Source organism: Motacilla alba, chromosome 2 (genome assembly GCF_015832195.1).
Source record: "Motacilla alba alba isolate MOTALB_02 chromosome 2, Motacilla_alba_V1.0_pri, whole genome shotgun sequence".
NCBI lineage: Eukaryota > Metazoa > Chordata > Aves > Passeriformes > Motacillidae > Motacilla > Motacilla alba.
This window is the reverse complement of record NC_052017.1, coordinates 66,044,054-66,068,543: the sequence shown is the minus strand read 5'-3', so window position 1 is coordinate 66,068,543 and position 24,490 is coordinate 66,044,054. Positions and strand designations below refer to the sequence as shown.

Below are 24,490 nucleotides of genomic sequence, written 5' to 3'. Positions count from 1 at the left end.
ATTTCCTCTATTCAGAAGGAACCTCCTGTGTTTCAGTGTGTGCCCACTGCCCCAGTGCTGTCACTCCTGGCTCCTCCATCTTTGTGCCCTCCCTTCAGTGCTTGTACACATTGAATTCCCCCTAGCCTTCTCTTCTCCAGGATGAAAAATCCCAGCTCTCTCAACCTTTCCTCACAGGTGAGATGGTCGAGTCCATCATCTTCTTGTCACTTTGCTGGACTCTCTCGGGTAGCCCCATTTCCCTCTTGTGTTGGAGAGCCCAGAACTGGACACATTACAGATGTAATGAAAATTACAAAGTAAAACTTTACACTTCAAACATAAGTAATAAAAAAAAGAAAAAAAAAGGAAAAAAAAAAGAAGAGGAAGCATGACACTGAGAAATCTAACAAAGAAAACATCCAAATAACCAAAAGTAGAGACAAGCAATACATTACTAACACATCTCAAAAAACTAGCACAACAGCCAGGTGTAGAGAAGTGTTAAGTCAGCATTGTATTCTAAGCTGACTATTTGTGCATGAATATTCTTAATTGCAATAGTCTTTGCTTCTCTACAAGCGAATGGCAGTGATACAGACCCCACAATGCATCATTACGGTTAATTCCTCATGTGATGACAATACCTCATAGTTTTCCCATGGCAGCAGCCTTTGACTAGTAGCAAGGTGAACCAGTCATCTTAAAGTGAAGGATATTACGCTTCTCCTAAAACTGCTACTGTGTCCGGCTGGCTTCCACAGCAGTGCTCACAGAAAACAAGAAATCAACAAAAAATGACAATGCAAAAAAGCTTCAAATAAAATGCAGAAAAGCTATTTTATGGCTGTCTTGTTTTCCCTTTAAATTATACTTGTACAGAACAAGGAACAGAAACAATTTAACATCTCTAATGCTGGGGGTAAAAGAAAACTGACCTTACATTGATACCATTTCATTTAAAGTACAGATGGGCTCTGCTGGACTTGGGGCACATTGGACTTAGGGTATTAACATCTATTCCTTGCTCATCAGACTTACCAAGGCAACTTTGGGCAAGATACCATATATGCTACATTTCTGAATGGAAATGCTCCATTTCTGAATGGAGATAGGGCTTTTCTGCCTCATAGGCAAGGCTGAAATTAATCTCTAAAAGCTGAAACATTAGGAGTTTTATATTAAATATTAAAATTAATATAAAGACTTTTTAACAGGTAAAATGTAAAAGAAAACCCCTTCCACTAACAAATTCTGAGCTATTAACTAAACCATATATAAAATCCCTCCAGAAAAAAAAGTATTAATCCATTTAATTACTTCCTTAACTTGTGAAGTTTACTTATTATTTCCTGCCCTCCAGAGTATACATGCAATTTTATACCTCTCTTCAGAACAGTAAACAACTCAAAAAGTTTCCATGATTGAACAAGCAGCATTCAAACATGAGAGAGGGGCTTGTTTGTGCCTGGGAGCATGGGAGGCAGAAATAAAAGAAACAATTAAGACATACCAGGTTAGTGAGGAAGGCACTTATTAAAGGAAAAAAAAAGAGCACTTGAAATAATTTATCTCTTCTTCCTCTAGTTCTCACAGGCAGGCAAGGGAGAAGAGAGATTTTCTTGGAAGATGGAATGAGGTCAAGGAGTTAACTCATATGTGCACTCATCAAGGCCTTATCAAAAATAATGAGAAGTATGAAAGATTTTTTCATGGAGAGTAAAGGATTTAAAATAATCACCCAGATGGTTATAAATGATATCAAACAGAAAATCTGAAATGTGACTAACCTGCAACAGTGTGATGTAAGCCCTTAAATGCAGGAATACAAACCTGAAACAATCCACAGTGCATAAAAAGAGCATGTTGAAAAAGGATTTCACATCCAAAAGCAAGAAAGACAAGTAAGGAAGTAGGGAAGACAAGTAGGAATGATATAAAGCCCAAGCTTTAGCTTAAAATGTTTGGTAAGTCCAAAGCACAGGAGTTGTAAAACAAGATGAAGAAAAACAGTTTAATGCAAGATCAGGAAATACTGTAGGTTTGGAGGGCAGGGCATAAGTTCTTTCACACTTGTATTCCCACACAAGTACCTGTGTAATCAGCAGTTTTGCTGATACTGAAGTACTGAAATACTGAAGAAATCCACTGTACAGTCAATTATTTCATTACTGAAGTGTGCCAGACAAATGCAAAAATGTAATATGAAAGCAACTGCAAATGCATGTTGATTTAGGAAAACAGAGCTCCCTCAGCTATCCAAAGGAGGCAGAAGCAGTTATCACAAAGGTAGACTGCTGACATCAATGGAGATGCTGGTCAGACTTAAATTTTACTGAGCATTTCAATGCTGTTATAACTAATTCCTACATCAGAGATTTTTTTTTTTTTTATAGAGAGGAATAAGTTGTGTAGCACATGAATAAGAAGCAACTAATTCACATTATCTTTAGATAACAAATTTTCTGGTGAAAGAATTGATTGCTTTTTTCCTATAGTTTCACCATGCCTACTGCAGATCCCAGGAAACAAGAAGTATAAAATCCAACAGTTACTATGACCAGCCTTCAGCACTGGGAAGGGTTAACCAATACCCCATTATAAGTGCTCTTACACAAAAAATAAATAATTTACAGGTACTTTGTGGACAAGCCCTTATTCATATTTCATAGACAACACAAAACCAATATACATATACAGTACAAAAGACTCAACCCCAAAATTTTGTAGTAAGAACACTTGCAGGTTTGTAAGGTTTTCTAACTTGCATGCACTATGAAGCTTATTAAAAAAACCCCACAACCCAACAAACAGCAATTCACTGAAATGAAGGTTTTCTTAAAGAAGGCATGAAACTGCACAGACCATGATATGTGGCAAATTATGAACTACTCTCACTTGTGTGTGCATTTTCTTTAACACACATATTGTTGATTGGCAAGTACTAGACTCACACCTATGAAAATAAAGGGCTAACTCTTAAATCTATGCTATGAATAGTAAACCTACAATATCCATTTGTATATAAAAATAATTTTGAAGTACACCAGTAAAACAAAACATACACTTCTACAGTTAAGAAAATTATTAAAAAAATAAATCAAAACTTCCCCTAACGATAGCTCATTAACTCAGTCCTGTATACAACAGAAAATAAATTAAAAGGTGAATTATTGTGATTACTATTCTCTCCAAAGAGAGACAGTAGAGACAAAACTAGATTATATTAACCATCCAGAAACATACATACTACATTTGAATTCTAGCCAGAAACTTTGTGACTTCTCACCTATTTAAATAAAACAGATGCCAAATGAGTTATATTTACTATGACTTTCTGCATATATTGTAGCTTTCACATAATTTGTTTTCCTGAAGATTAATAACATTTAGCAACAGGCAGAGTTCACAGCTGGCAGAATGAGGACTGTAAAATTATCTTAACCTCACTGGAAAGATCAACTTCATTTAGTGAAAAGAATGCAAGGGAATGTAAGAGTTGATAAATATTACAGGGAAAGAAGTGTATCAATCCCCTTGACTTGGTCAAATGCACTCTTACACCAAATCTGTAATTGGAATGCTTTATTATACCTTAAAATAAAACTTTGGCTGCAACATGAAAATGGACAGCCATGGCAGGCCATCTGTCTCCTTCAAGGTGTATCTGTTCATCAAATTCTCACCTCTCTACCTCATCCAGGACACAATCAATCATGCAGCAGCTGGGAATTTAAAATCCAAAACTCTTCCATGCAATACATTCTCCTGAGTTGGCAACAGTGGGTTTGTATGTGTTGAGAGGCTTTGCTGACACCCTAGAGAAGTGTCAGCGCTGGGAACAGTGCAGTTATGTCAGCACAGCTCTTCTCTTGTTCTTCCAATCATGCTCAGCTGCCTGTTATTCCATGCTCTAGTCCATAACATATTTCACATGGCATATGCAAGCTACCAAACAAATAAGACAATTTTAAGGCACATTTTGTGTCTGTGCTTTGATTACAAGCTCCTTTGAACAGCAATTCTTTTTAAGTGTCTGAAAAACATTTTGTATATCTCAAATATTTTCATCAACTAGTATTTTTGACAGGAGGCCATCCTGTGAGATTTTTTAATTTTTTGTATGTTCTTTCTGACTATATATTTCTATTATCTAATTAATTTTTGTCTAAGTTGAAAGAACATACACCAAGATGCATCTAAGGGACACAACAAAAAAACCATGACCATGTAAGAACAATGATTGGTAAGGTGATTAGTATTTTTAAAGTGCTGTTGTTAAATATATAAAATGAAAGAGATGGCAAGTGATTCAAAAGCAAGTTGACTATAAAAGAAAGAGCGATAAATGGACTTAGTCTTCCTAAATTCATGATGAAAAAGACAGACTGGTAGCACATTGTCTCCTCCTGTCACTGAAGAAAGAAAACTGTAATCTGTACTCTAATCCTCTTAACTTCATCACTAAGACCACACAGACTGACATAATACATATTCCAATCACATTAGCTGATGCTGTTATTATTTACCCCAATACTGAAATTGAAGAATTTTGATTTGATTATAGAAATTTAAGGAGAACTTCCATGTCTCTTTATACCACAATGATAGAGAGGGCCATAGGGCACTAAAAATTAAGTATTTCACCACAGATTAAGCAAATAACAGTTTCTTACACCACTGTTTCCATCTCACCCCTGTCAGGCCTAAAAGCCCATTTCCCCCTAGCAAAAGCATGAGTGTTGACTGCATAAACGCAATCTCAGTTTTGTGACTTGCAAGCAATACTCAAATAGAGTAACACTAGGATTTCAATAAAAATTTCAACTATTACAATAAATATCAAGTTCTGTGATGATCTAAACAATAATTTAAACAAACCCCAACATTTTTATTTAAAATGTAAAAGAGTGACAACATACTGTATTCTAAACCTTCCACCTTTAAATTCACAATTTGGTCAACCAGTTGGTGATTAGTACAGTATTACATTTAAATTACCCACCTAAACAGTTAACAAAGAATCACTAATTTCAGATCAGCCACATGGCGAATATTATTAAAATGCCCAAAACTAATCTTCTACTGTGTCCCACTTGAGTGCAGCTTCTCAGCAGTTTGCCAGGAGCTGCTGTCCTTCATTGCTGATAAAACCATCTGACAATGGCCTACAACACCGTTTGTGATGAATTCAAGTGCTCTGAAGAAAGGGCTCATGAAAGTGTGCATTTATAGCAATCTGCAAGCAGACAATATGCCTTCAGCTCCTTTGGTTTTAATAACATTCCCTTTGGAAAGTGAATCAGTTGAAGATGTTCCAATAAAATAGTGAGTCAAAATCTAGACAAGGCATGAACCACTGTCTATACAGTTTGTGACAACGTCCTTGATTTTCTTTCTTCCACACTTTTTTTCCAAAGACCAAGCAGTGAAGGCAGTTTGATTTTGTCCATATTCTTACTGTAAACATTAAGAAATATACCAAGAACAACCAGTAAGCCTGACCACACGTACCTAGAGGGGAGGCAGAGGAGAGGAAAAAAGTTACCATTAGCACTTTATCTGTAGCAATTACATACCAATATTTGTGGATTAAACAAACCTCACATTAGGAAGAGCTGAGAAAAAATCCCCCAAAAAACAGTGGGCTCTGAGATAGAATTTCCCTAAATCTTTATTATTACTATCCTTCCAGTCTTCTTTATTCCTGTCCTGGCTGGAGAGCACATTGAAATACATTTATAATTAAATAATAACTAAACAGTATCTGTTATTTCTTACATGAATAAAATAATCCTGAGGGATTTTAGTATCTTTTTCCTTCCTATGGTTATGAGAGCTATACTGTCTGCTACTGGTCCAAAACATTTTCCCACTCAGTGCCTTACTTCCATACTATCCATACTTCCGAATGTAGGCACATGTTTGTTTCAGCTCTCCATTCTTTTAAACCTCAATATTTTTAGCTGGGGTAAATTCCATTTGGGATTTGCATGCAAGCTTTTTTCTTAAAGCAATTTGTATATAGAAATAAAATAGAATTTTATGTTGCTTCAAACCTGAAGCAATTAAAATCAAAGTAGAAACTTAGCTGCATTTTTCAATGTAAGCTCTTTCTTAAAATTTAAAAAAAGGGAATAAACCCAAGCTCAAACATTTGGCAATTTAATATATCAAGATAATACAGTCATTTAAAAGAATAGCTAGCTAAGAATTCAAATCTGAGCTTATAAAAGCAGGAACAATACCGTAATGGAGAAATTCCCTTCCTTTACACAAATTTTCCAACACAGAGAAAGTACCCAAACAATTTATTATGTATCATAAGCACTAGATATTATTTAAGGTTTTTCTTAATTTTATTTGTTGTCTTCTAGATTTTTAGAAAAATGTAAACTCTTTGCTCTAGCATGATTATCATCAACAAGCCAGTCAATATTTAGAATAGACTGCCAACTATTGTAGAAGATATAAAAAGACAAGCATTAAACCCCGAATATGATTAGTAAGTGTCGTTACATTTCCATGATGAACATCATCATTTTTTATAAAATACTTTGTAAAACTATAAATACTTACTGTAATGTGAATGGCTTTGCAAAGAACAAAAAAGACAGCACAATGGACATTGCTTTTCTTCCTGTTGTTACTACAGAGGAAAACAAGTATTAACCTCTTTAAGAATTCAGTTACAACAAAAGAACATAACAAAGGCTTAGCAGGTAACCTCATAAAATAATTGTCTCACTAAAATAATGATCACACCCTCGGTGCAAACACAGACTGAAGATGTACCAGTGCAGCACAAAACAGCACTGGAACCATGTGATTTTTGGAAACAAGTACACTGTGTCAGTAGTGCCATCTCCAGTCACACTACTCGCAGCAAGGAAATTTCCAGAACAAGACTTGCTATTTAATAACCTCATGCTAATCAATTCACAGTCTCTGAGAGCAACATGCAAGTAACTGATGATATAAACTCATCTGTTAAAGCTTGGATGTAGACCAAAGATCAAATATCTTGCTATTTGCACCTCATGTTATTACAACTCCGTGGTGTTTTGGGCTCTATTTTGAGTGGAATGGGATTATCCTCTCACCATTGTTCTGAAGTTACTAAAAATTTCCCTAATACTGCAGGGAATTACAATTTTGCTTAGAAGCCTAAGAGACCAAGGATGTCTGACTTCGGTGACTGCATTAGGAAGTTTCCCTCAAAACCACTAGAGACATTCTTCTACACCTGATCCGTTCACTAAAAAGAATCAAGTAGTAAGAAGAGTGGAGAACACAATCCTGTTTCCAAAACAGAGATAAAACTCTTTGGTTGCTCTGAAATTAACTACAGCTCCAACAATTTTTGAACAGTTTCAATGCTATCTGCAATGAACAAGGGTAAAGCATTACTAGCGAATTGTGTACCAGGAAAGCCATGTAGTTTATCACTGAAACAAAATCAATAAATGAGTGAAAGTTGTAGAAAATGTTCAAAAATAAAGTAAGAATGCAGCCAGGCACACAAGTTTAGCTATGGAGGCTAAGGGCCTGAGAAGTGTTATGCTATATGATGGCACAGGGTTCTCACTTGAGAAAGACTCCAGTACAGGGTGCCGCAGGTCTGCACCTAAAGAATATTTTTTTTTTAATTATCAGAAAATATTTTGCTTACCACGAAGTTCTTTTAACTACCATACTGGAAAGTCCTATTTGTGTAACTACATCCAAATTAGTCTTACTGCAACACACTGGCAAAAGGAACCAATGACTACTAATGTATTTTCACAGTGCTTTGACTAGAAAAGTTTCATTCTTCCCAACTCTACCCCACAAACAAATATTCACTTAAGAGTGTTTTATAGTAGAAGAAACATCCTTCACTACTGCTGCATCTGCCCCAAGTTCAACTTTTTAGTAATAATTTTCTTTTTACATTTTAAGAAATTTATGCTCATCAAATAAAATGATTTTCTATTACATGAAAAATTAAAGGAGAATGAAAAAGAAAATTGAGTTTTAATTAGAAAACAGTTTACAAATGAATAATTTAAAAAATGGTTAAATTACTTCAGTTTTTCTAATTACAATTATTTCTGTTCTTTCAAATCAGTTATTAATTAAAATATTTATGTAACCATTTCCTTCTAAATTAAGTGCCTTTTCTTCTTTTTCCCAATTAAGTCTGATAATTTCTCATTCTGCTAATAGAAATACAATTTTCATTAAACTCTTTCACCCCACTCTCCTCAAGAAGGGGGAGGGTGGATGGGGGAGCTGGGAGGGACAGTAATGAATGTGGTGTTCTTCCGAGGAACAATAAACATTTTCATATTGCTACAGGCAAGACAGAAAGGGCTCAAGTGGTAGAATTGTCAAGGTCAGGCATAAGAAAACTGGGGAAAGGTTTACTATTCTACAGCATTTTTAAACTTTTTTTTTAGTACAGTGAGACTTTTTAAAAAAAGAAGTATTTTAATACACGAAACAACCCTCTCCTCTGGGTCAATTTCCAATCAGGAGAGCTTCTGAACTTGGTTAAACGCAAATACAAAACAGATAGGCTGCAGAGGAGAGGAAATAACTGATAGGAAATCAGAGCATGCAACTCTCAGGTCAGAGAACAATGATGTATTTTCCCTTCCGCTACTGTGAATGAAGTAGAGCATCACCTGACAGAAACCAGGGTGTCTTTTAGGAGAAAAATAAAGGCAAGTAGCTACGTGATGCTACACCTTGCTACCTTGCTACGTGATGCTACACCTTGCTACACCTTCCCCCCCCCCCCACCAGGCCCTTGGGACTAATGTTTGTAGTTTCATGTGCTTAAAACAATGTCACTGCCTACTATGCCTTTCTAGAACACCCTTACTTTTCCTTTAACATTTTAATTGATACATGTCTTTTCCTTTCCGTATTTTCCTATGAAGGCAAGCTGAGAGACTTGGAATTGCTCAACCTGGAGAAGAGAAGGCTCTGGGGAGACCCTACAGCACCTCACAGTACCTAAAGGGGGCCTGCATGAGAGCTGGAAAGGGACTCTTTACAAGGGCATGTAGTGACAGGACAAGGGGGAATGGCTTTAAACTGAAAGAGGGTTGCTTTAGATTAGAAATTAGGAAGAAACTCTTTACTATCAGAGTGGTCAGACACAGATTGTCCAGAGAAGCTGTGACTGCCTTATCCCTGGAAGTATTCAAGGCCAAGTTGAATGGGGCTTTTGAGCAAACTGGTCTAGTGAAAAGTGTCCCTGTCCATAGCAGGGGAGTTGGAATTAGATGGTCTTTGAAGTTCCTTCCAACCCAAATGATTCTGTGATTCAATTTCAGCTCCTTCACTTAGAACAGTGTTTGCTTCTGCACTAAAACATAGCATGGACTATATGCACAAGTTTACTTAACAGGCTCTTCACGGTTGAAACTGTGGCACAAAAAGAATCAGGAAGATCTCAAACACATTCTACCATGTGAAGATCCATGCTACACAAATCAGTCAGCACAAAGAACAGAAAAAAAGCCAGAGTAAGAACTATTCTCAAAAGCTCAGTCCTAAATAATAGAATAGGATTACTTTGTTTTTACACAAAGGCAGTAAAAATATAATTTGTTCATACCTGTTACAGCGAGAAGGGCACCAAAGATTTTAATCAAAGCTAGAACAAAGGATATGCCAAAATACCCAGTCAAGGAGAAAAGGAATGCATAACCATAAGTCTGAACTGGATGCTGCAACAATAAAAAAAGCCGGTTAGGAAAATGCAAAACAAACCCTGAGGTATTGCAAAATGACATAAAACTACAGACTTTAATCAACTGCTTGAGCAATAATAAGCTGTTCAACAATGCATTCATGCAAAAATCCTTATTTAATTTTAGTTAAATAATGGAAAAATAATAATGAAATTATAAGCTCATAAGTCTGGTCCTGTGATTTTGTTGCTTTTTAAAACATTACCCTATCTAACACATCAAAGACTGGAAAAACTTGCTTACTGTATGAATTATACAAGTTAACCTGTTAACATGATGAAAATAGAACTTTAGAGAGAGAAGTGGTAAGATTTTCTGAATCATACAGAGCAAGGTTTTCCAATGAGGTTCTTCATAGAAAAAGGGAAATCTTTACACCTACCTTTGAGCAAAATGTTACTGCAGGGCTTAATCCACTAGTGCATGTTAATCCAAATAAAATATACACAAACCCTATTGAATAGGAATACAAAACCTAGAATAGTGTAAGAGAAAATAATTACTAGGTGATACTATACAAAAGGACAAAACTAAATGCTTTCAGATGCTTGGCCCTATTAATATGCTCAGCAACTCAGAGCTTAATTTGAAGGGTTTGATGATATTTTTACTAGCATTTATGTAATAGCTGATGTACAGTGAAAAGTCAACATTAAGTGTTAGACACATTCTTCCTATCCTGCTCCTTATCCAGCACAGTAAACACCCGCATTAAGTGTGCAAAGGGTAGCACAGAACCACCAGAAGTGTCACGTAAGCTTCATCTGTGTCACTTCAGTTCACATTCATGGCACACATTCATCATGGTTATAACATGCAGGATTTTCAAATATGACCAGTTTGGGCCTAGTTCAGTGCTCAGAACACTCAGGAAACAGGTAGGCTCTTTATTTTGTCTGCACCCTTACTCAATTCATAGGTGCACTGAGCAACAAAACAATCTTCATCTATCTTTTCCCACACAGAGCCAACAGAAGTAGAAACTGGAACTGTCCATCCATTCTCCCATCCATCCTCCCATGCAGCAGGAGGCATTCAGCTGTTTGGGCAACATTTAGTAGACTTTTCTGGTCAACAGAACTATTCTACACAATACTGGCTAGAACATGGTGATCTACTATGCTTTCAAAACTTAGTGTCTTGCTATACCTCAGTTTTGAGAAAAAACTATTAAAAATTGTTAGCAATTCCATGAGACAACAGACCACTTATCACTGCTCTATAATAAAGAAGGATGCTTAGGTGTTTAAAGAGCAGACTTTCAAACTGCTTTCAAACTCTTAAAAAACAATGACCTAATCCTCAGAGCTTTTACTTGACACTGTTTATACACACAGAAGTCAGTCCCCAGTTCTTCACTTGCCTCTCCATCCAGCTTGTTTCCCTAAATACCCAAAGGCTTCACTTTTCACAGCCAGGAATAAGCACCACATTGCTATTTCCTTGTTAGGCAGTGTAATATACATAACTTCCATTAAATGACATGTAAGGCAAAAATCAGGTATAACTTTCCAGAACAGTGGTTACTATTCAGCCACAAAACATCTTTTCTCTTTTCACAATTGCTTAAATCCAGAGCAATTTCCAAATTTAACACAGTAGGAGAGACCCTGTGGATGACAGGTTCCTTTATTGTTCAATTTTATTTCCAGATCGCTGTCCATTAAACATGATCTCCAATTCAGATTCAATTTTTGCCACAGTCTCAAGTATAGAAAATGATTTCCAGAATTCTGCTTGTACTTCTGCACTGAATTCTCTGAACAAAATCCTGAAGTGGAATGTCTAAACCACGAACAAAACCTTTATATCCTAAACCATTACACTCATTCTCTACAAGTGGCATGAGTATACAGTATGAGGACCAACATTTGTCAGAATGCAGAACAAAAAAGCAAAGTCAGGGAGACATCAGGAGTTTCGTAGGTAAGGCAGCGACAACTGTCAAATGTAAAGTGGGCAAGAAAAAAGCTACAGATTGCACTTTGGTTTTGTATTTTGAAAATGACAGCTAAAGAAGGCTGCCCCAGGTCACAGAGCCAAATCTCTGCCCCCAGCAGCAGTCAACACTAAGAAAAAATACTAGAATAAAAACAAGAATACAGTGGCACTTTTAGGTATATATTCTTCCACTTTCCAGAAACTTGTAGCTCAACCTTCTCGAGCCATCCTAAATCACTTTTGGCCTTAAATGAAGATATTTTCTAACTTTTTCTTCATTTCTGAAGCTATTCTCATGAGAAATTAGATTTTTCTAGTTAAATATCAAATACATGCCAAATATAGAAAACAAATTTCAGTAACTTTTTACCTGTGGCATATTCATATCATGCTTTTTATAGTAAAAGGTTTACTTATATTTACTCAACTTCAGAGAAAAATATGCCAAATTCAAACAAGTTTTGTCTAAAAAGAAAAATAACCTCAGACCATTTGAATAGATAATCCTCATTCCAAGTAAGTACATTAAAAAAACTGAGCAAGAATGTTATCAAAATTGTATTTCACTGAATCAGGAACAAAAATATTCACCCAGAGTTTTGTAGATTTCAAAAGATTTAAAAAAAACCTGCCTCCCAGGTGCTAGCATATTCTGGAATATAAAGTAGAGTAAGTAAAGTAAAACAACATGTTCCATGTAACATGTGCCCAACTATACCAGAAGAACAGTGTGTATTTTTCAGAGATTAAGTGCATGATCATACAAAAACACTATATTGATCTCAGGCCTGCAGGGTAGACAAAGGAATTGTTGATAGAAACGAGCGTTTCTGTAGCTATATTGTATTTGTATTTGAAGTTGCACGCAGAAAGCGGCACCCTTGAAATGTTAAAAATGAAACAGAAAAATCAGCAGAACTCCTCAGACAAACAGAAAACCCCAAGAACAGTACACCAAGAGCTTTTCCTTCCATAACCAAGAGAAAAGCACATTAAGTCCCATGCTTTGTCAATGGAGGCCTTGCCTATGATAAAACATGCTCTTTTAAAATTGCAACTGTGGTATTTACCATTTCTGAATTAGAACCATTGTGCAACTTCATAGCTTTTTCCTGTACATTTCCTATTACTGCATCTGCGCAGAGGGCAAGGGATATTAGGATCACACCTATTAAAACAAACAAACAAAAACAAACAAACAAAACCTCTTCAGAATATTCATTGCAAAATGGTGGCAAAAAGTCCAAGGAATAGAAAAACAACCAGCCCTCCCCTATAAAAGTCAGCAAAAATATTTCATGACACCAGTACAAAGAGGTGCCTACCTCCACTCTCCCTCCACCAATTAACCCCTGAGCACTGTGTATCTCTAAGCTGGATGGGAACATCAGGACATTGCTATAAAGAAGCCAGCTGTAGTTTTTGTAGCAACAAGAGCCATAGAGTATCAGTTGCAGTTGGTTAATGAAGATAAATAACCAGAGAAAATACTCTTTTTGAGTAGTTAATCCCACTTTTTTTTTCTGACAAAGGCAAACAGAAATGTTAGATGTAATGGTAAAACAAATGCAAGAGGATTGACAGTAGAGATCTTTAATTACTGAAACATTAATTTAAAAAAATCTACTGTTCAGGTACAAACTCCACGGTTTCAGGTTACCATTTATGATGACAAGGAAGTCACTATATAGTCACTAGTGTACTCAGCTTTCCAATAACAAAAAAACTGATAACTCTAGTCATGTCAGTCACAGTTCATTTCCCAACCTACAAACTTTCATGACTGTTGTATTTAATGATGAATACAGGTTGAAATACCACTTTTCCTAAGTATACAACATTACAGAAGATACTAATCATCAAAATGCAAATCAAAACCCACTCTAGTCTTGGTTCCTTAAAAGATCGTATCAGGGAAGAAACTGGAAGACTAGAAACAAGCAGTGTTTTGTTCTCTTAATCCTATGTTCTTACAGTCAAGAGGTGGAAGATTTTAACATTTTTAAGGCCCATGAAATTTAAGGTGGTATTTTCTTGGTAAGAACTTTAAACCAGTGTTTTTAGTTTGGGAACCATTTCCTTTTCAAGGCTAGACTTTCCAGGTCTCTTCATCATTCCAGATTATCAGGCACTGAAAAAGGTACAACTCAATGGAAAAGACATGATAATATGAATAATATTGGTAATGCTAAAAATATAGGCATCTCATCTGCATAGATTCAGCTCTGGTCCAAAGATATAATAACAGCTCCAGCTCAGCAATTTCACTCTGTAAAGTGATGGATGCATGTCTCCATGGGCATTCTCTATCATGATACATGTTCCAGCTGCGCTTAGTGGGCCAGGTACACCACTGGACAAATGCATGGTTCAGCACTGGACTGAGATGAAAATGTTACCGGAGACCTGAAGCACCAGTGCACATAGAGAGAAGAAATGTGGGGACAAGAAAAATGTTCATCTTATGCCCATTACACAGTTTGGAGTGCGAGAATTGTTCCACTCATTGTGGCAGTGCTGAGCAGAAGCAGCAGCAGCAAAGCCATGGACGAGACCAGCATTGTTTTATTGGATGTAAAGCGTGAGTAAAAACAACTGGAAAAACTGGACCCAAATTAGTTCTGAAAGAAATCTGCACAGAAACAGTTCCACACAAATCACTGGAATCAACTCAGGAATTCAGTTATCTTTTGTCATTTGAGAAAGAAATCAACTAAGTTTTTCATTTCAAGCAGGTTAAAATCCCTGCATCCCTGCTTTGATACTGATTTAGATAGTATTAAAAGGTTAAAATGTGAGAACTCTGCCTAAAAACTACAGCAAATCTGACTGTGACCATCTGTTAATATAAAGTAAATGGTTCTGAAATGGAAAAATACTTAAAAATTTAACTAGGAAAGACAACTTATCTTTTTAAGTTTTAAAATGTTCCAACCAAATTTCATCATATTTATTTTAATGTATATGTACTGGGGTAAGTCTTTCTTGAGAATATGAGACATTTCAACCAAGATGGTGCAGTTCCCAGAAATTTTAGGAACCTAAGTATTTACACTTTGAATAAAGGTCTCTTCTGCCACAGAGTTCTGATGGAACAAGGCTACAATGAAACTTGCATTTTCAATAGGATACCTGAAGGCACTCCAACAAGAACTCAGAACTTCTATGGAACGCTTATTGTAGGAAAAACCAAGCATTTTCTTAAACTCTAAAATAGAATAGGTCTTTACCTGTCAAGTTGAAGTTTGGTGCAACTGTGCTGTCAGCTAAAGTAAACCATATTAATCCAAGGCTCATACATAGGGCAGCAGACACATCTATAATATTGTAACGTTTTCCTACAAAATACAAACAGCAAGAACGAACTGTTAGCACTCTCAGAATTTAATGTTTACCCTGTTTAACAGACTAGAAGACTAAGGAAACATAGTTCCAATGTCATTCTTCTACTTAAACAGAAGACTCAATGCTCTGGTCTTTCACAACCGGACTTAGTTTCTTCTACAACAGAAATTCCTACCACAGGGGAGGAGGACCCTAACGGTAAATACTTGATTCCTGTGATCAGCTTTGGTTTGTGTTCACAGTTACAGCACTGACACAAAGCACATCCTCCCTGACAAAGCATTCTCTTCCCAGATGTTTCTTAATACTTTTCCCTCACACAAGATATTTCGGTTGCCTTTACTGATCAGAAAGAAGTAAATTCCAAACTCTAACAGACAACTTTGCTACTCTGAGAATTCTGCACTGTCTTATAGTTTGGTAAAGACACATTGTGGAGGGGAATGGAAAAAGAAAGTAAGGACACGAAAAAGCAGGAGTTAGTAGATCTTGTTTAAAATAATGTATTCTTTGCTCAGAAGCTGAACTTTGAACATAAGCTTCCAAGGGAATCTTGTTGAACTAAATTTTTGTAACAATAATATTAAAAAAAAAAGATTCTGAGACTTCAACACTACTACAACCCAATAAAAAGTTTCATAAAGCTTTAGGGAAATACCGGTCACTTTGCATTAAAATGATAAAAATTACTCCTAATAAAAGGTAAATACTATGCAGGCATGTACATATGTAAAGTTGAAATCTCCGCTGAAAATTCAGCTGTTTTTTAACCAGAAGGCCAGAATTGCCTACAGAAACAGAAATACAGCATTCTAGATTTTGTTCCATTATACTTGTCCATGTGGAGCTTTACTGACTAAGTTTTTGTGTATTGAACACAAACTTTTATAATATGCTTAACTCATCTAAATCCAGAAATACTGAAGTATATTTATTCACATAACTACAACCTTTTTCCATTTTTCTCCATATTCCACTTTCTCTTATTGGAATATGCACTATGACTTTAGGACTAGCCAAAGACATGCAAAATCAGGTGTATTTCTGATTAAACATTTAATCAAAATTTAGGAATTAATCTTTTCAAACAAGAGTGGATATTTTCTTCACAACTTATGGTTAGATTTTGTTTTCCATTTCAAGTTTTCCATTTCAATATTGTCATTGTTTCATTTATGAAGTGATTTAGTTTAGAAAACAAACTTACACTTCTTAAAAATTAAGAAAGCTTCTGTAAAAACGAAGATTTGCAAGTGACCTGTAGAATGTTTTTCCCCATATTTTCTGTTGATCTAGATATATTTGTACATTTTCCCAGAAGATGCTTCAGAAATTCTCATTTTTCCTCCTACAGGAAAAATTCTATCAGCAGAATTTTAAAAAGTACAGGATTCCATCTATGTCTACCTCCCAAAGAAAGAATTTTTTAAAAATCATCTAACAGCAAGACTAACACTTACCTTGTATAAAAACCCCACCTATCATAACTGGAATCAGCTTACAGCACTTGAAGATGACTTGAGTAGGGTAATTCAGATATCCTAAAGAGGTATTTGACAAACCCATAGTTCCCACTGTCAAAAATGCTATTATCATGTAGGTTTTGCCAGGAATTCTACAAAACATAAACACACAAATCTTGGCATTACAGACTCATCTAGAGAAGATTTAGCTTGGAAAATTCAGGTAAAGAAATCTTTCACCAGGTAGAGAAATCAACATCTTTCTCATTGAATTTCACTTCCCAGAAACTTAAAAATACACCAAAATGTCTGATTTCATATTTCATTTCTTTCAATTACTGCAAATAAAAAGCAAATACAAGACAATAAAAACTTTATGGCTCATGAAGTATTCAAGCAGTAATTCTCTAATCTCCCTCTGAGAAGGTATGCTATTTACACAAGAATCAAGACAAAGGTTTCAGGTCAAAGGAAACGCAGAAGATTGGCATACTGAGATAATGTGGATCTTAGTTCTGTCACAGGTCACTGTGACAACTTCTTTGGTGAACTTTTCACATGAACCTTGACATTTTTAAAATGAAGAAAATTGAAAAAAGTACCATTTTCTAATGGAACACAATGAAACTAAGAGAGCAGTGATTCAGATACCATGAACAGAGAGGCTTGTTGAACATTTTCAGATGTTTTGTTCACAATCTGATGAAATTATCACCTGACAACAGATGATCCAACAGTTACTTTTGTGCTCACTTTGTGATTTTTTTACAGCTACTGCTGTGCATATGTTCAGCTATTTTCCATGCATACTCAGAACCACATTAAGAACATAAGGAGCTGTCTTGCTGCAATCCTGTCTTATCTGTAACTCATTATGTGATGTACACATACTCTGAGGCATGCAAGAAAAATTAAAATTTAAGAAATATAGATTTCTTGTCTACAAGAAGACGCCTAGGTTATAGAAAATAAAATGCAAAATATATTCCAGATCTACATTTCCAACACAACTTACTTGAAGAGTCATGCTCTGTAAGCATTTCCAACTGGTAATAAAACCCCATAAACAAAGATAACCCAAAAGGTAACTGTGCAATATTATCTGATGCATCTCAAAAAGTCAGATAACTTGAAATACAAGCTGCCAGTATTTAAAATAAAATGATTTATTTATCAAAGTTATGTTGTTTGGCTAAAAAAGAGTTTTATAATCTAAAACCACTATATGTAAAATCATCCAAGGCTGACTGCAGGTCAGGAAAACTAGTGATGTTCAACTAGAATATGAGGCAACTTTAAAATTCATGTGCACCATGACAGCCTGTATTCAAGTTTCCAGAGTGCTTCAATAAACATTTTGCAGAGACTATAGATGGGTAGAAGGCTGCAGAATGGCTACTCTGAGTCAGAAAATATCCCATTTCCATGGGATTCAAGACATCAAAAATCTCCTTGGTCAACTGCAGTGAAAACACAGAACAGTTTGGTGCCAGTGTCATGAGCGCTGTCTTAAATGAAAACCACAACATTTCAGCACATCTTTTGAAAGAAACCCACTCAGCTACACAGTAAGCAGAGAGTAGACCTCTGACATTCTCCAAGATGCACAGCATGTAAGAGGAATCTCTTGGTGAGGTGCCGCCAATATTTGAGGAAAACATATTCACTGACAGATGGCTTCAAGTGCTGTGAAGTGCATTGGCTCTATTCTAGATGTGACAATCCCAAGCAACACATGTGACTCAGTCTCTATCAGCCATGTTAAGGTCACAATATGTTCTGTAAGTGGGACAGTGACAGCAAAGTCAACAGAACTACTTACAGGTCGGAAATCCAAGTGGGTGCTTCAAAAATATTCTCTAACATCATCCAGCAAATTCACTTCCTTTTATCTACAGAACTGCTAGCAATGCCTCACAGTACTCACATTCAAAAAAACAGAAGTTAAATTTATGGTAAGTATCAAATACTTCTAATTTCATGGACAGTGGGTAAAATGCTTGGAAAAACACATACCTTCTTCTTTTGTCCTGAATCAACTGCAATTCTATTAGTCCAAAAATGGAATAAAATCCAAATTGCACTAAAGTGAGGTACCAACCAAAAGGTTTAAAACCTTCCACTGAAAATATCAATTCCTATAAAAACAAAAACCCACCAAAGTCATGTACATACACCAAAATATTAAATGGACAAAAAAAATCAACAGACTTTTTTCCTTTATGTACATGCAAATCTAGCCTTTGCAGTTGCTGGTTATTAACTAGATTTATCTGCCATACGTAACTTGCAAAAATATTGAAAATGAAAAGACCATTTAGGTTCTCCAAAATGAAAGAAGAAAATTTACTGTTGCTGTAAATACACTAAAATTAATGGATCAATTCATTAGGGAAATACATTTGATCCACTAGTAACTATCTCATATTACAGATGGCTTCCTGCCTACCTTTTGGCCGCTTTTCTGTTCATTTACTTCGGTAGATTGTTTTTATTCAGATTTTATAAATATCTCAGGATAAATTTAATACAAATTTTCTCTAACAAACATGCTTACTGATAATTTTCAGTTCTTAGGAATGCACATCTAATATTTTGAGTGCCTACATTAAATGGCACTTGAGAGTTCATAAAAATTTGCACGCTGTAGGACTATTTCAAACCAGAGCAATTAGTTATGGAAAAATACATACACTGCATAAAGACTTATGTAGGTGTATCAGTTATAGAAACAAAAGGCTACCCAATATCTGCTTTTTTGAGACTCTGCTTTTAATTACTGATCATGTTCTCCAAACTCTTTTGAAGTAACTTTATGCTAACAAACTTCTCAGCTGCTTTTGAAAACTGCATTAGAAACATGATTTTTAATTATCAAGTTTTTAAATCACTGCTTTATTGAGAATACTCAGTAAATTTAAAAATAATTTTTAAAAGGGAGCTGCTCAAGATAAAAGATTAGCAGAATGGTAAATGTTTAACTAAAATGGCATAAACATTATCCTTCTGCTTAAAAAATTACCGGAGTACCTGTTTCAGCTCTGTCCTGAGAGCAGAGAGAAAAGTAAGACGACTGCAACTGTATAGATCTCATGGAACTTAGGGAGATCTAAAGGTTTCACCATCAATTAAGACTTTGGTGTGTCTTGCACACAGAAGTAAAAGATCAAGTTATGAAAATCCAAGTGATCTAAACTTTACAGGCACACGAACCACAAGGGCAACTTAGATTATATATTACTTCCTGCTCTTGAACACTGTAAGGGTGACTTTGCAATAAATATCTAGTTTAAACATCTACACACATTAAAATACATACTATATTATTATGCTATTGAAAAAGACAAGGGGTAGAAGGAATTGGCCTAAGACACAAGTTCATAATATTTACCTGTAAATATCCATAGATTAGATAAAACATAAAAACTCCAGAAACACAGATGAAAAATTGAGTAGGTTTGCTAAATTTGCTGAGATTCATACCAAGAACTACAACATCATCTACTGATTTGATATGGGGAGACATAGCTTGAGATTTGGAAGGTACACTGATGGAAATGTATTTTCTCGATGAAGTGAATTTCAGATCCATGGTTCCTGGTTCGCTGCATTCGGGGCTGTTGGTGTCTTCTGCCCGCTTTTCTTCTTCTGTGTGTTTTCTGTCAGAAAGCTGAAAGAAATGCTAAAGTCAGATGGGACATAACATACAGCCTTCCAACAACAACAATAAATGAATGTCACATTTACAGGGAAAATATAAAGGTTTCAGAGTTTTGTTGAATTGTTTTTACTCACAAATTTTACTTATCTTTTCTGATGCCCAAAGTTAACATCAGTTAACTTTGTTAACACCAAAGTTAACACCAGAGGTAAACAACACTTTATGAAAGCAGTTTTGCTTTATTCCTACACTCAGCATAGCAAACCAACCAACCAATCAACCCCAAAACATCAGTAACAGAAAACCAGCTTGAGTTTCTCAATATCTCTAACTGGTCCTGTCATGTACTCACAGCAGTGACTGCTTGGGAGAGAAGTGATCTCCGTGACCAACTCACAGTCAAAGAACTGGTATTGAAGCACTGTGGCTCTGTCTACCTTCCTTCATCTTTTCAGCAAACCACACCAGACTAGCTCACAACATGGGAAGCCTTGCTAAAAACTACAGATTTGAGCCTATGACCAGTTACAAGCATGGAAGCTGAATAAGTTATCCCCTCATCCTTACATTTATTCACTATTTCTTGCACAGTTTTTCAGAAAAGAACATGGAGATTGAAACAAGCAGATTGAGATGCCAGTCTCAAAAATCAGACTGTTTATCTGATGTGGTCTATGATATGGCAATCCCTTTAGTATTTATCACATGCAGCTATTTCCACATGTGACAGAAAATAAAACTGGATGACTGAAGCCTAGAGAAGGAATGTAGCAGCTTAGTAGATTGAGATGCAAATAATTCTGTTCTCCAGCTCAGCAGACAGTAAATATTTGATGGGGTTTTTTTTAAGATAAAACACACTGGTCAGCCAATTGTCCAAAGATTTTTAAGTGTAGGCCAGCATCAAGTCCAGTGAGCAGTCAGTCATTACACTGTGTTTGTCCCAACTGTTTAGCGATTTGTTTTTACCAGCTCAAGAATAATTCTCCTCATCACACATGCATAAAAAAACGTTTTCCTCATTGTTTTCAAATTTAAAATGTCCCAGTACATTAACACTAGATCACGCAACAACTGTAGTCTGCAAGAACACTGGTAAATACAATATATTACACAATACTAGGAACTTAGGGTTAGCTGAAAAAATTAAGTATTAGTATGAAGCTTGCAATGTGCTTATGTTTTCTTTTTCACACAAGCTACTATCAGGCTGGAACAAGACTCCTACTAGAGTTCTGAAAGAACATCTTGGGGAGTATAACAGATGTTTAGGGACCATAGTAATTATTCGTGCCTAAATTCATAGCTCCTCACCTCAAGATCAGAAGTGAGAGGTAGAAAGTTTACCCCTACGGATTTTTAGCTAACCCCAACATGAAGTGACCATAAAACAAAAGAAAAATAAGTGTTAGACTAATTTTAGTAAAACCAGAAAAGCACTAACGCTGGACAACGAGGCATGAGTGAGCCTTCACATACAATATAATAGAGTTCTGATCACCCTCAGAGAAAGACTGAAAGAACAATGGCAAACAAGGGTTATCAGGGCGGAGGAGCAGGTTGCTCATCTTAGGAGCTGAAATAAGAAGAAAGCATAACTTGTCTAGCCTAACAAAACCCCGATGAGAAGAAAATAGACCTGCTTTCAGTACAAGTATGGAGTACCACTAAGGAGAAAAAACTGTTTTAATTTTAAGGACAGAAGAATGAGAACAAGTGGGTATGAAGCGATCATGAACAAATTTATGCTTCCCAGACTATCTGGTTAGCCAGCTTTTGCTCAGGAACTGGCTGGACATTGATCTGCCTGTGGGAGGAGTGATCATCTTTACATCACCAGTTTTGGTTTGCTTCTCTTTTCCCACATTTTTCTCCACTTCTTAAAAAATATTTATCTCAACCCATAATTATTTTTTTTTACTCTTCCTTTCCTCTCACCCCATCTCCCTGGGGGTAGTGAGGAAAGCGAGCAAGTGACTGTGTAATGCTGAGCTGTCTACCAGCATTACACCACACAATTAACATAACCTTCAATTTTCAACTATTTCTATTAAAAATATTTCCTCAGGAACACCATCAGATTTTACAGTCTCTCCACTTAATTTTTTGCAGATTACTGAGTCTGTCTTGAAAGTGGTAAGAAACACTGATCACTCCAGACACACCCACAACCATCATAAAACTATGATACATGGCAGATGTTTTTCTCTACATCCTTCAAAGAAAATTATGTAACAGCTGAAGAAACTGTAAATGTATGCATTTGAAACAGTCTCCACCAAGTAATTTCATTAGCAACAGTGACAGAATTTTTCTGAAATTCACAATGACTGCTCAAACTGCTATTTTTCTAAGCATGAAAACGGTTATTCTTACTCCTCTCATCAAAATTCTTCAAGCAACTAATTCATGTCTTGAACAAACATACAGAAAAAAATCTGTCTTATGAAGAGTTAAGAGCTGTCCTGATTTGTGTAAAATGCCAATTTCCCTCTTTTCTTTCTCCTCCTGTGTGTAAAAGCATAAACAACAGATGTTTTAGATCAAAGACTTCCTGTTTTATCCCTTACAAAAAAAAAGTCCCTTGCAGATTATCACATTAACCTAGCACACAAAATTGTGATTATTATATGAAGGAGAAACAAATGAACAAGTGAGTAGAAAAGCAATTTCTTTTGCCTCCAAAAAGTCAACGACTGGTACTAAGCATGGAAAAAACATCAGGAAGGAGTTCGAGCCTTGGTTGGCCAGGGTTTTTTAACACTGAAGAACATCTGTTAAACCCATCATCTTGGCAGAAACCAGCGTCCTGGTCCGCTCAGAAAAACTGCTCGCCTGAGACACACGAGGCAAGCTCCACGTTGGCTTTGGCCCTGACGCTCTGGAGACCGTGCCAGAAACGCCTGGTGGCAGGACAGCAGCTGGCACCACAGCAGGGATGCGCCAGGTGACAGGAAAGCCAAAGTCCGTCTGCGGGAAACCTGAGCGGACACTTTGCTTGACGCTACCTGCGTCCTGCTCCGGAGGCAAAACAGGGAAGGGAACAGGGTCCAGCAGGAGCCCTGAGGCTTCCTTCCTGCCCACTCGCCTGCGCCAGGTGTGCCCTTCCCGAGCGCCTGGCAGCTGTCCCGGGCAGGGCCGGCACAGGCTCTCCAGCCGCCACAGGCCGCCATTCCCCGCCCTTCCCCCGGGAAAGGGAACCCGCGGGACGCCGCCTCCTCGGCCCGGCCGGAACCCTCCCGACACTCAGTGCCAGCCTCCTCCCGCTCCACATCCCGCCCGGAGCCCCTCACCGTCGCGCCCATGGCCCCCTGATGCCGGGCGACGCTTCGCAGGAAGCGACCCCGCCTCCTTCCCGCTCGCCCCCCGTCACTGAGGGAGGGAGGGAGGGAAGGAGCGGGGAGCGGTCCCGCCCCGTACCTGTCCGGCGGGCAAGGAGGGGCACGGCGGCTCCGGCCGGCCGCCCCCCGCCAGCGCGTCCCGCCCGCCCGCCGGGATCGCCGCCTCCCGCGGGCCCGCGCCGGCGGAAGTGGCGGCCGGGAGGCGCCAGGGCCCGGCGCGAGCAGCGAGCGCATCGGCGCGGCGCCGCTCGCTCGGCGTTCCGCTACCCGGCCTGGGGCGGGCGGGGACGGCGCCCTCCGGCTCGCGCGCGTCAGGGACCGCCCACCGCGCCTGAGGGCCCCGCTCGGCGTTCCCCACTCCCCGCTCCCCGCTCCCGATTCCCGGCTGCCGGAGGCGGCTGCCGAGGGACTTCCCCACGTGTCTCTGGGGGAGACCGGGGAGATGACAGAATCACAGAATTGTTAGGGTTGGAAGGGACCTCTGGAGATCCAGTCCAACCCCCTTGACAAGGCAGGGTGACCTAGACCGTGAGACAGAAACACGTCCAGGAGGGTTTGGAATGCCTCCAGAGAGGGAGACTCCACAAGCTCCCTGGGCAGCCTGTTCCAGTGCTCTGCCACCCTTGTTATAAATAAGAAGCTTGACTAGGCCAATATTCAAGCAGCAATCAATTTATTAATTAATGTGGTAAAGTATGAGCAAAACAGCGCTGGGTACAGTGGGGGAAGTTTTCCCTCCAGCTGCACACGGATGATTGAGGTGTACAGATATTTATAGGGGTACACATAAGCTTTTTTAAGCAGTTTCTATTCCCAATTTTTACGTCACAATTCTATACACTATTGTGAGTTAGTTTTTCTCAGGATGTACCCCAGAAAGTATTCCCAGATGGTGGGGTCCAACTTCCAAAAGAAGAAAGAGGTTTCCCAGCTGGTGCGGTCCAGACTCCAGATGTGGGCCCACCTTTTAATTGCAAAGACTATAAATCTCATAGCAGTGATGTCCAGCTTCCC

At 37.6% G+C, this 24,490-nt stretch overlaps 1 protein-coding gene across 3 annotated transcripts; it reads right to left on the bottom strand.

Annotated features, from left to right (window-relative positions):
• Nucleotides 1–1,075: 1,075 nt before the first annotated feature.
• Nucleotides 1,076–23,745, bottom strand: SLC35B3 (solute carrier family 35 member B3). 3 transcript variants are annotated; one of them, XM_038128181.1, is made up of 10 exons: nt 23,429–23,743; nt 19,866–20,144; nt 18,491–18,612; nt 16,472–16,626; nt 14,897–15,004; nt 12,737–12,834; nt 10,108–10,200; nt 9,590–9,701; nt 6,559–6,628; nt 1,076–5,493 (listed from the first exon to the last, which is right to left on the bottom strand). In XM_038128181.1, exons 1-10 carry the CDS (start codon nt 23,708–23,710, stop codon nt 5,343–5,345), a joined length of 1,470 nt encoding a protein of 489 aa, XP_037984109.1. In that variant the 5' UTR covers nt 23,711–23,743; the 3' UTR covers nt 1,076–5,342. The 3 variants fall into 3 exon arrangements, with proteins under 3 accessions (XP_037984109.1, XP_037984111.1, XP_037984110.1); XM_038128183.1 differs by having other exon boundaries at nt 23,556–23,742; XM_038128182.1 differs by lacking the exon at nt 10,108–10,200 and having other exon boundaries at nt 23,429–23,745.
• Nucleotides 23,746–24,490: the final 745 nt, after the last annotated feature.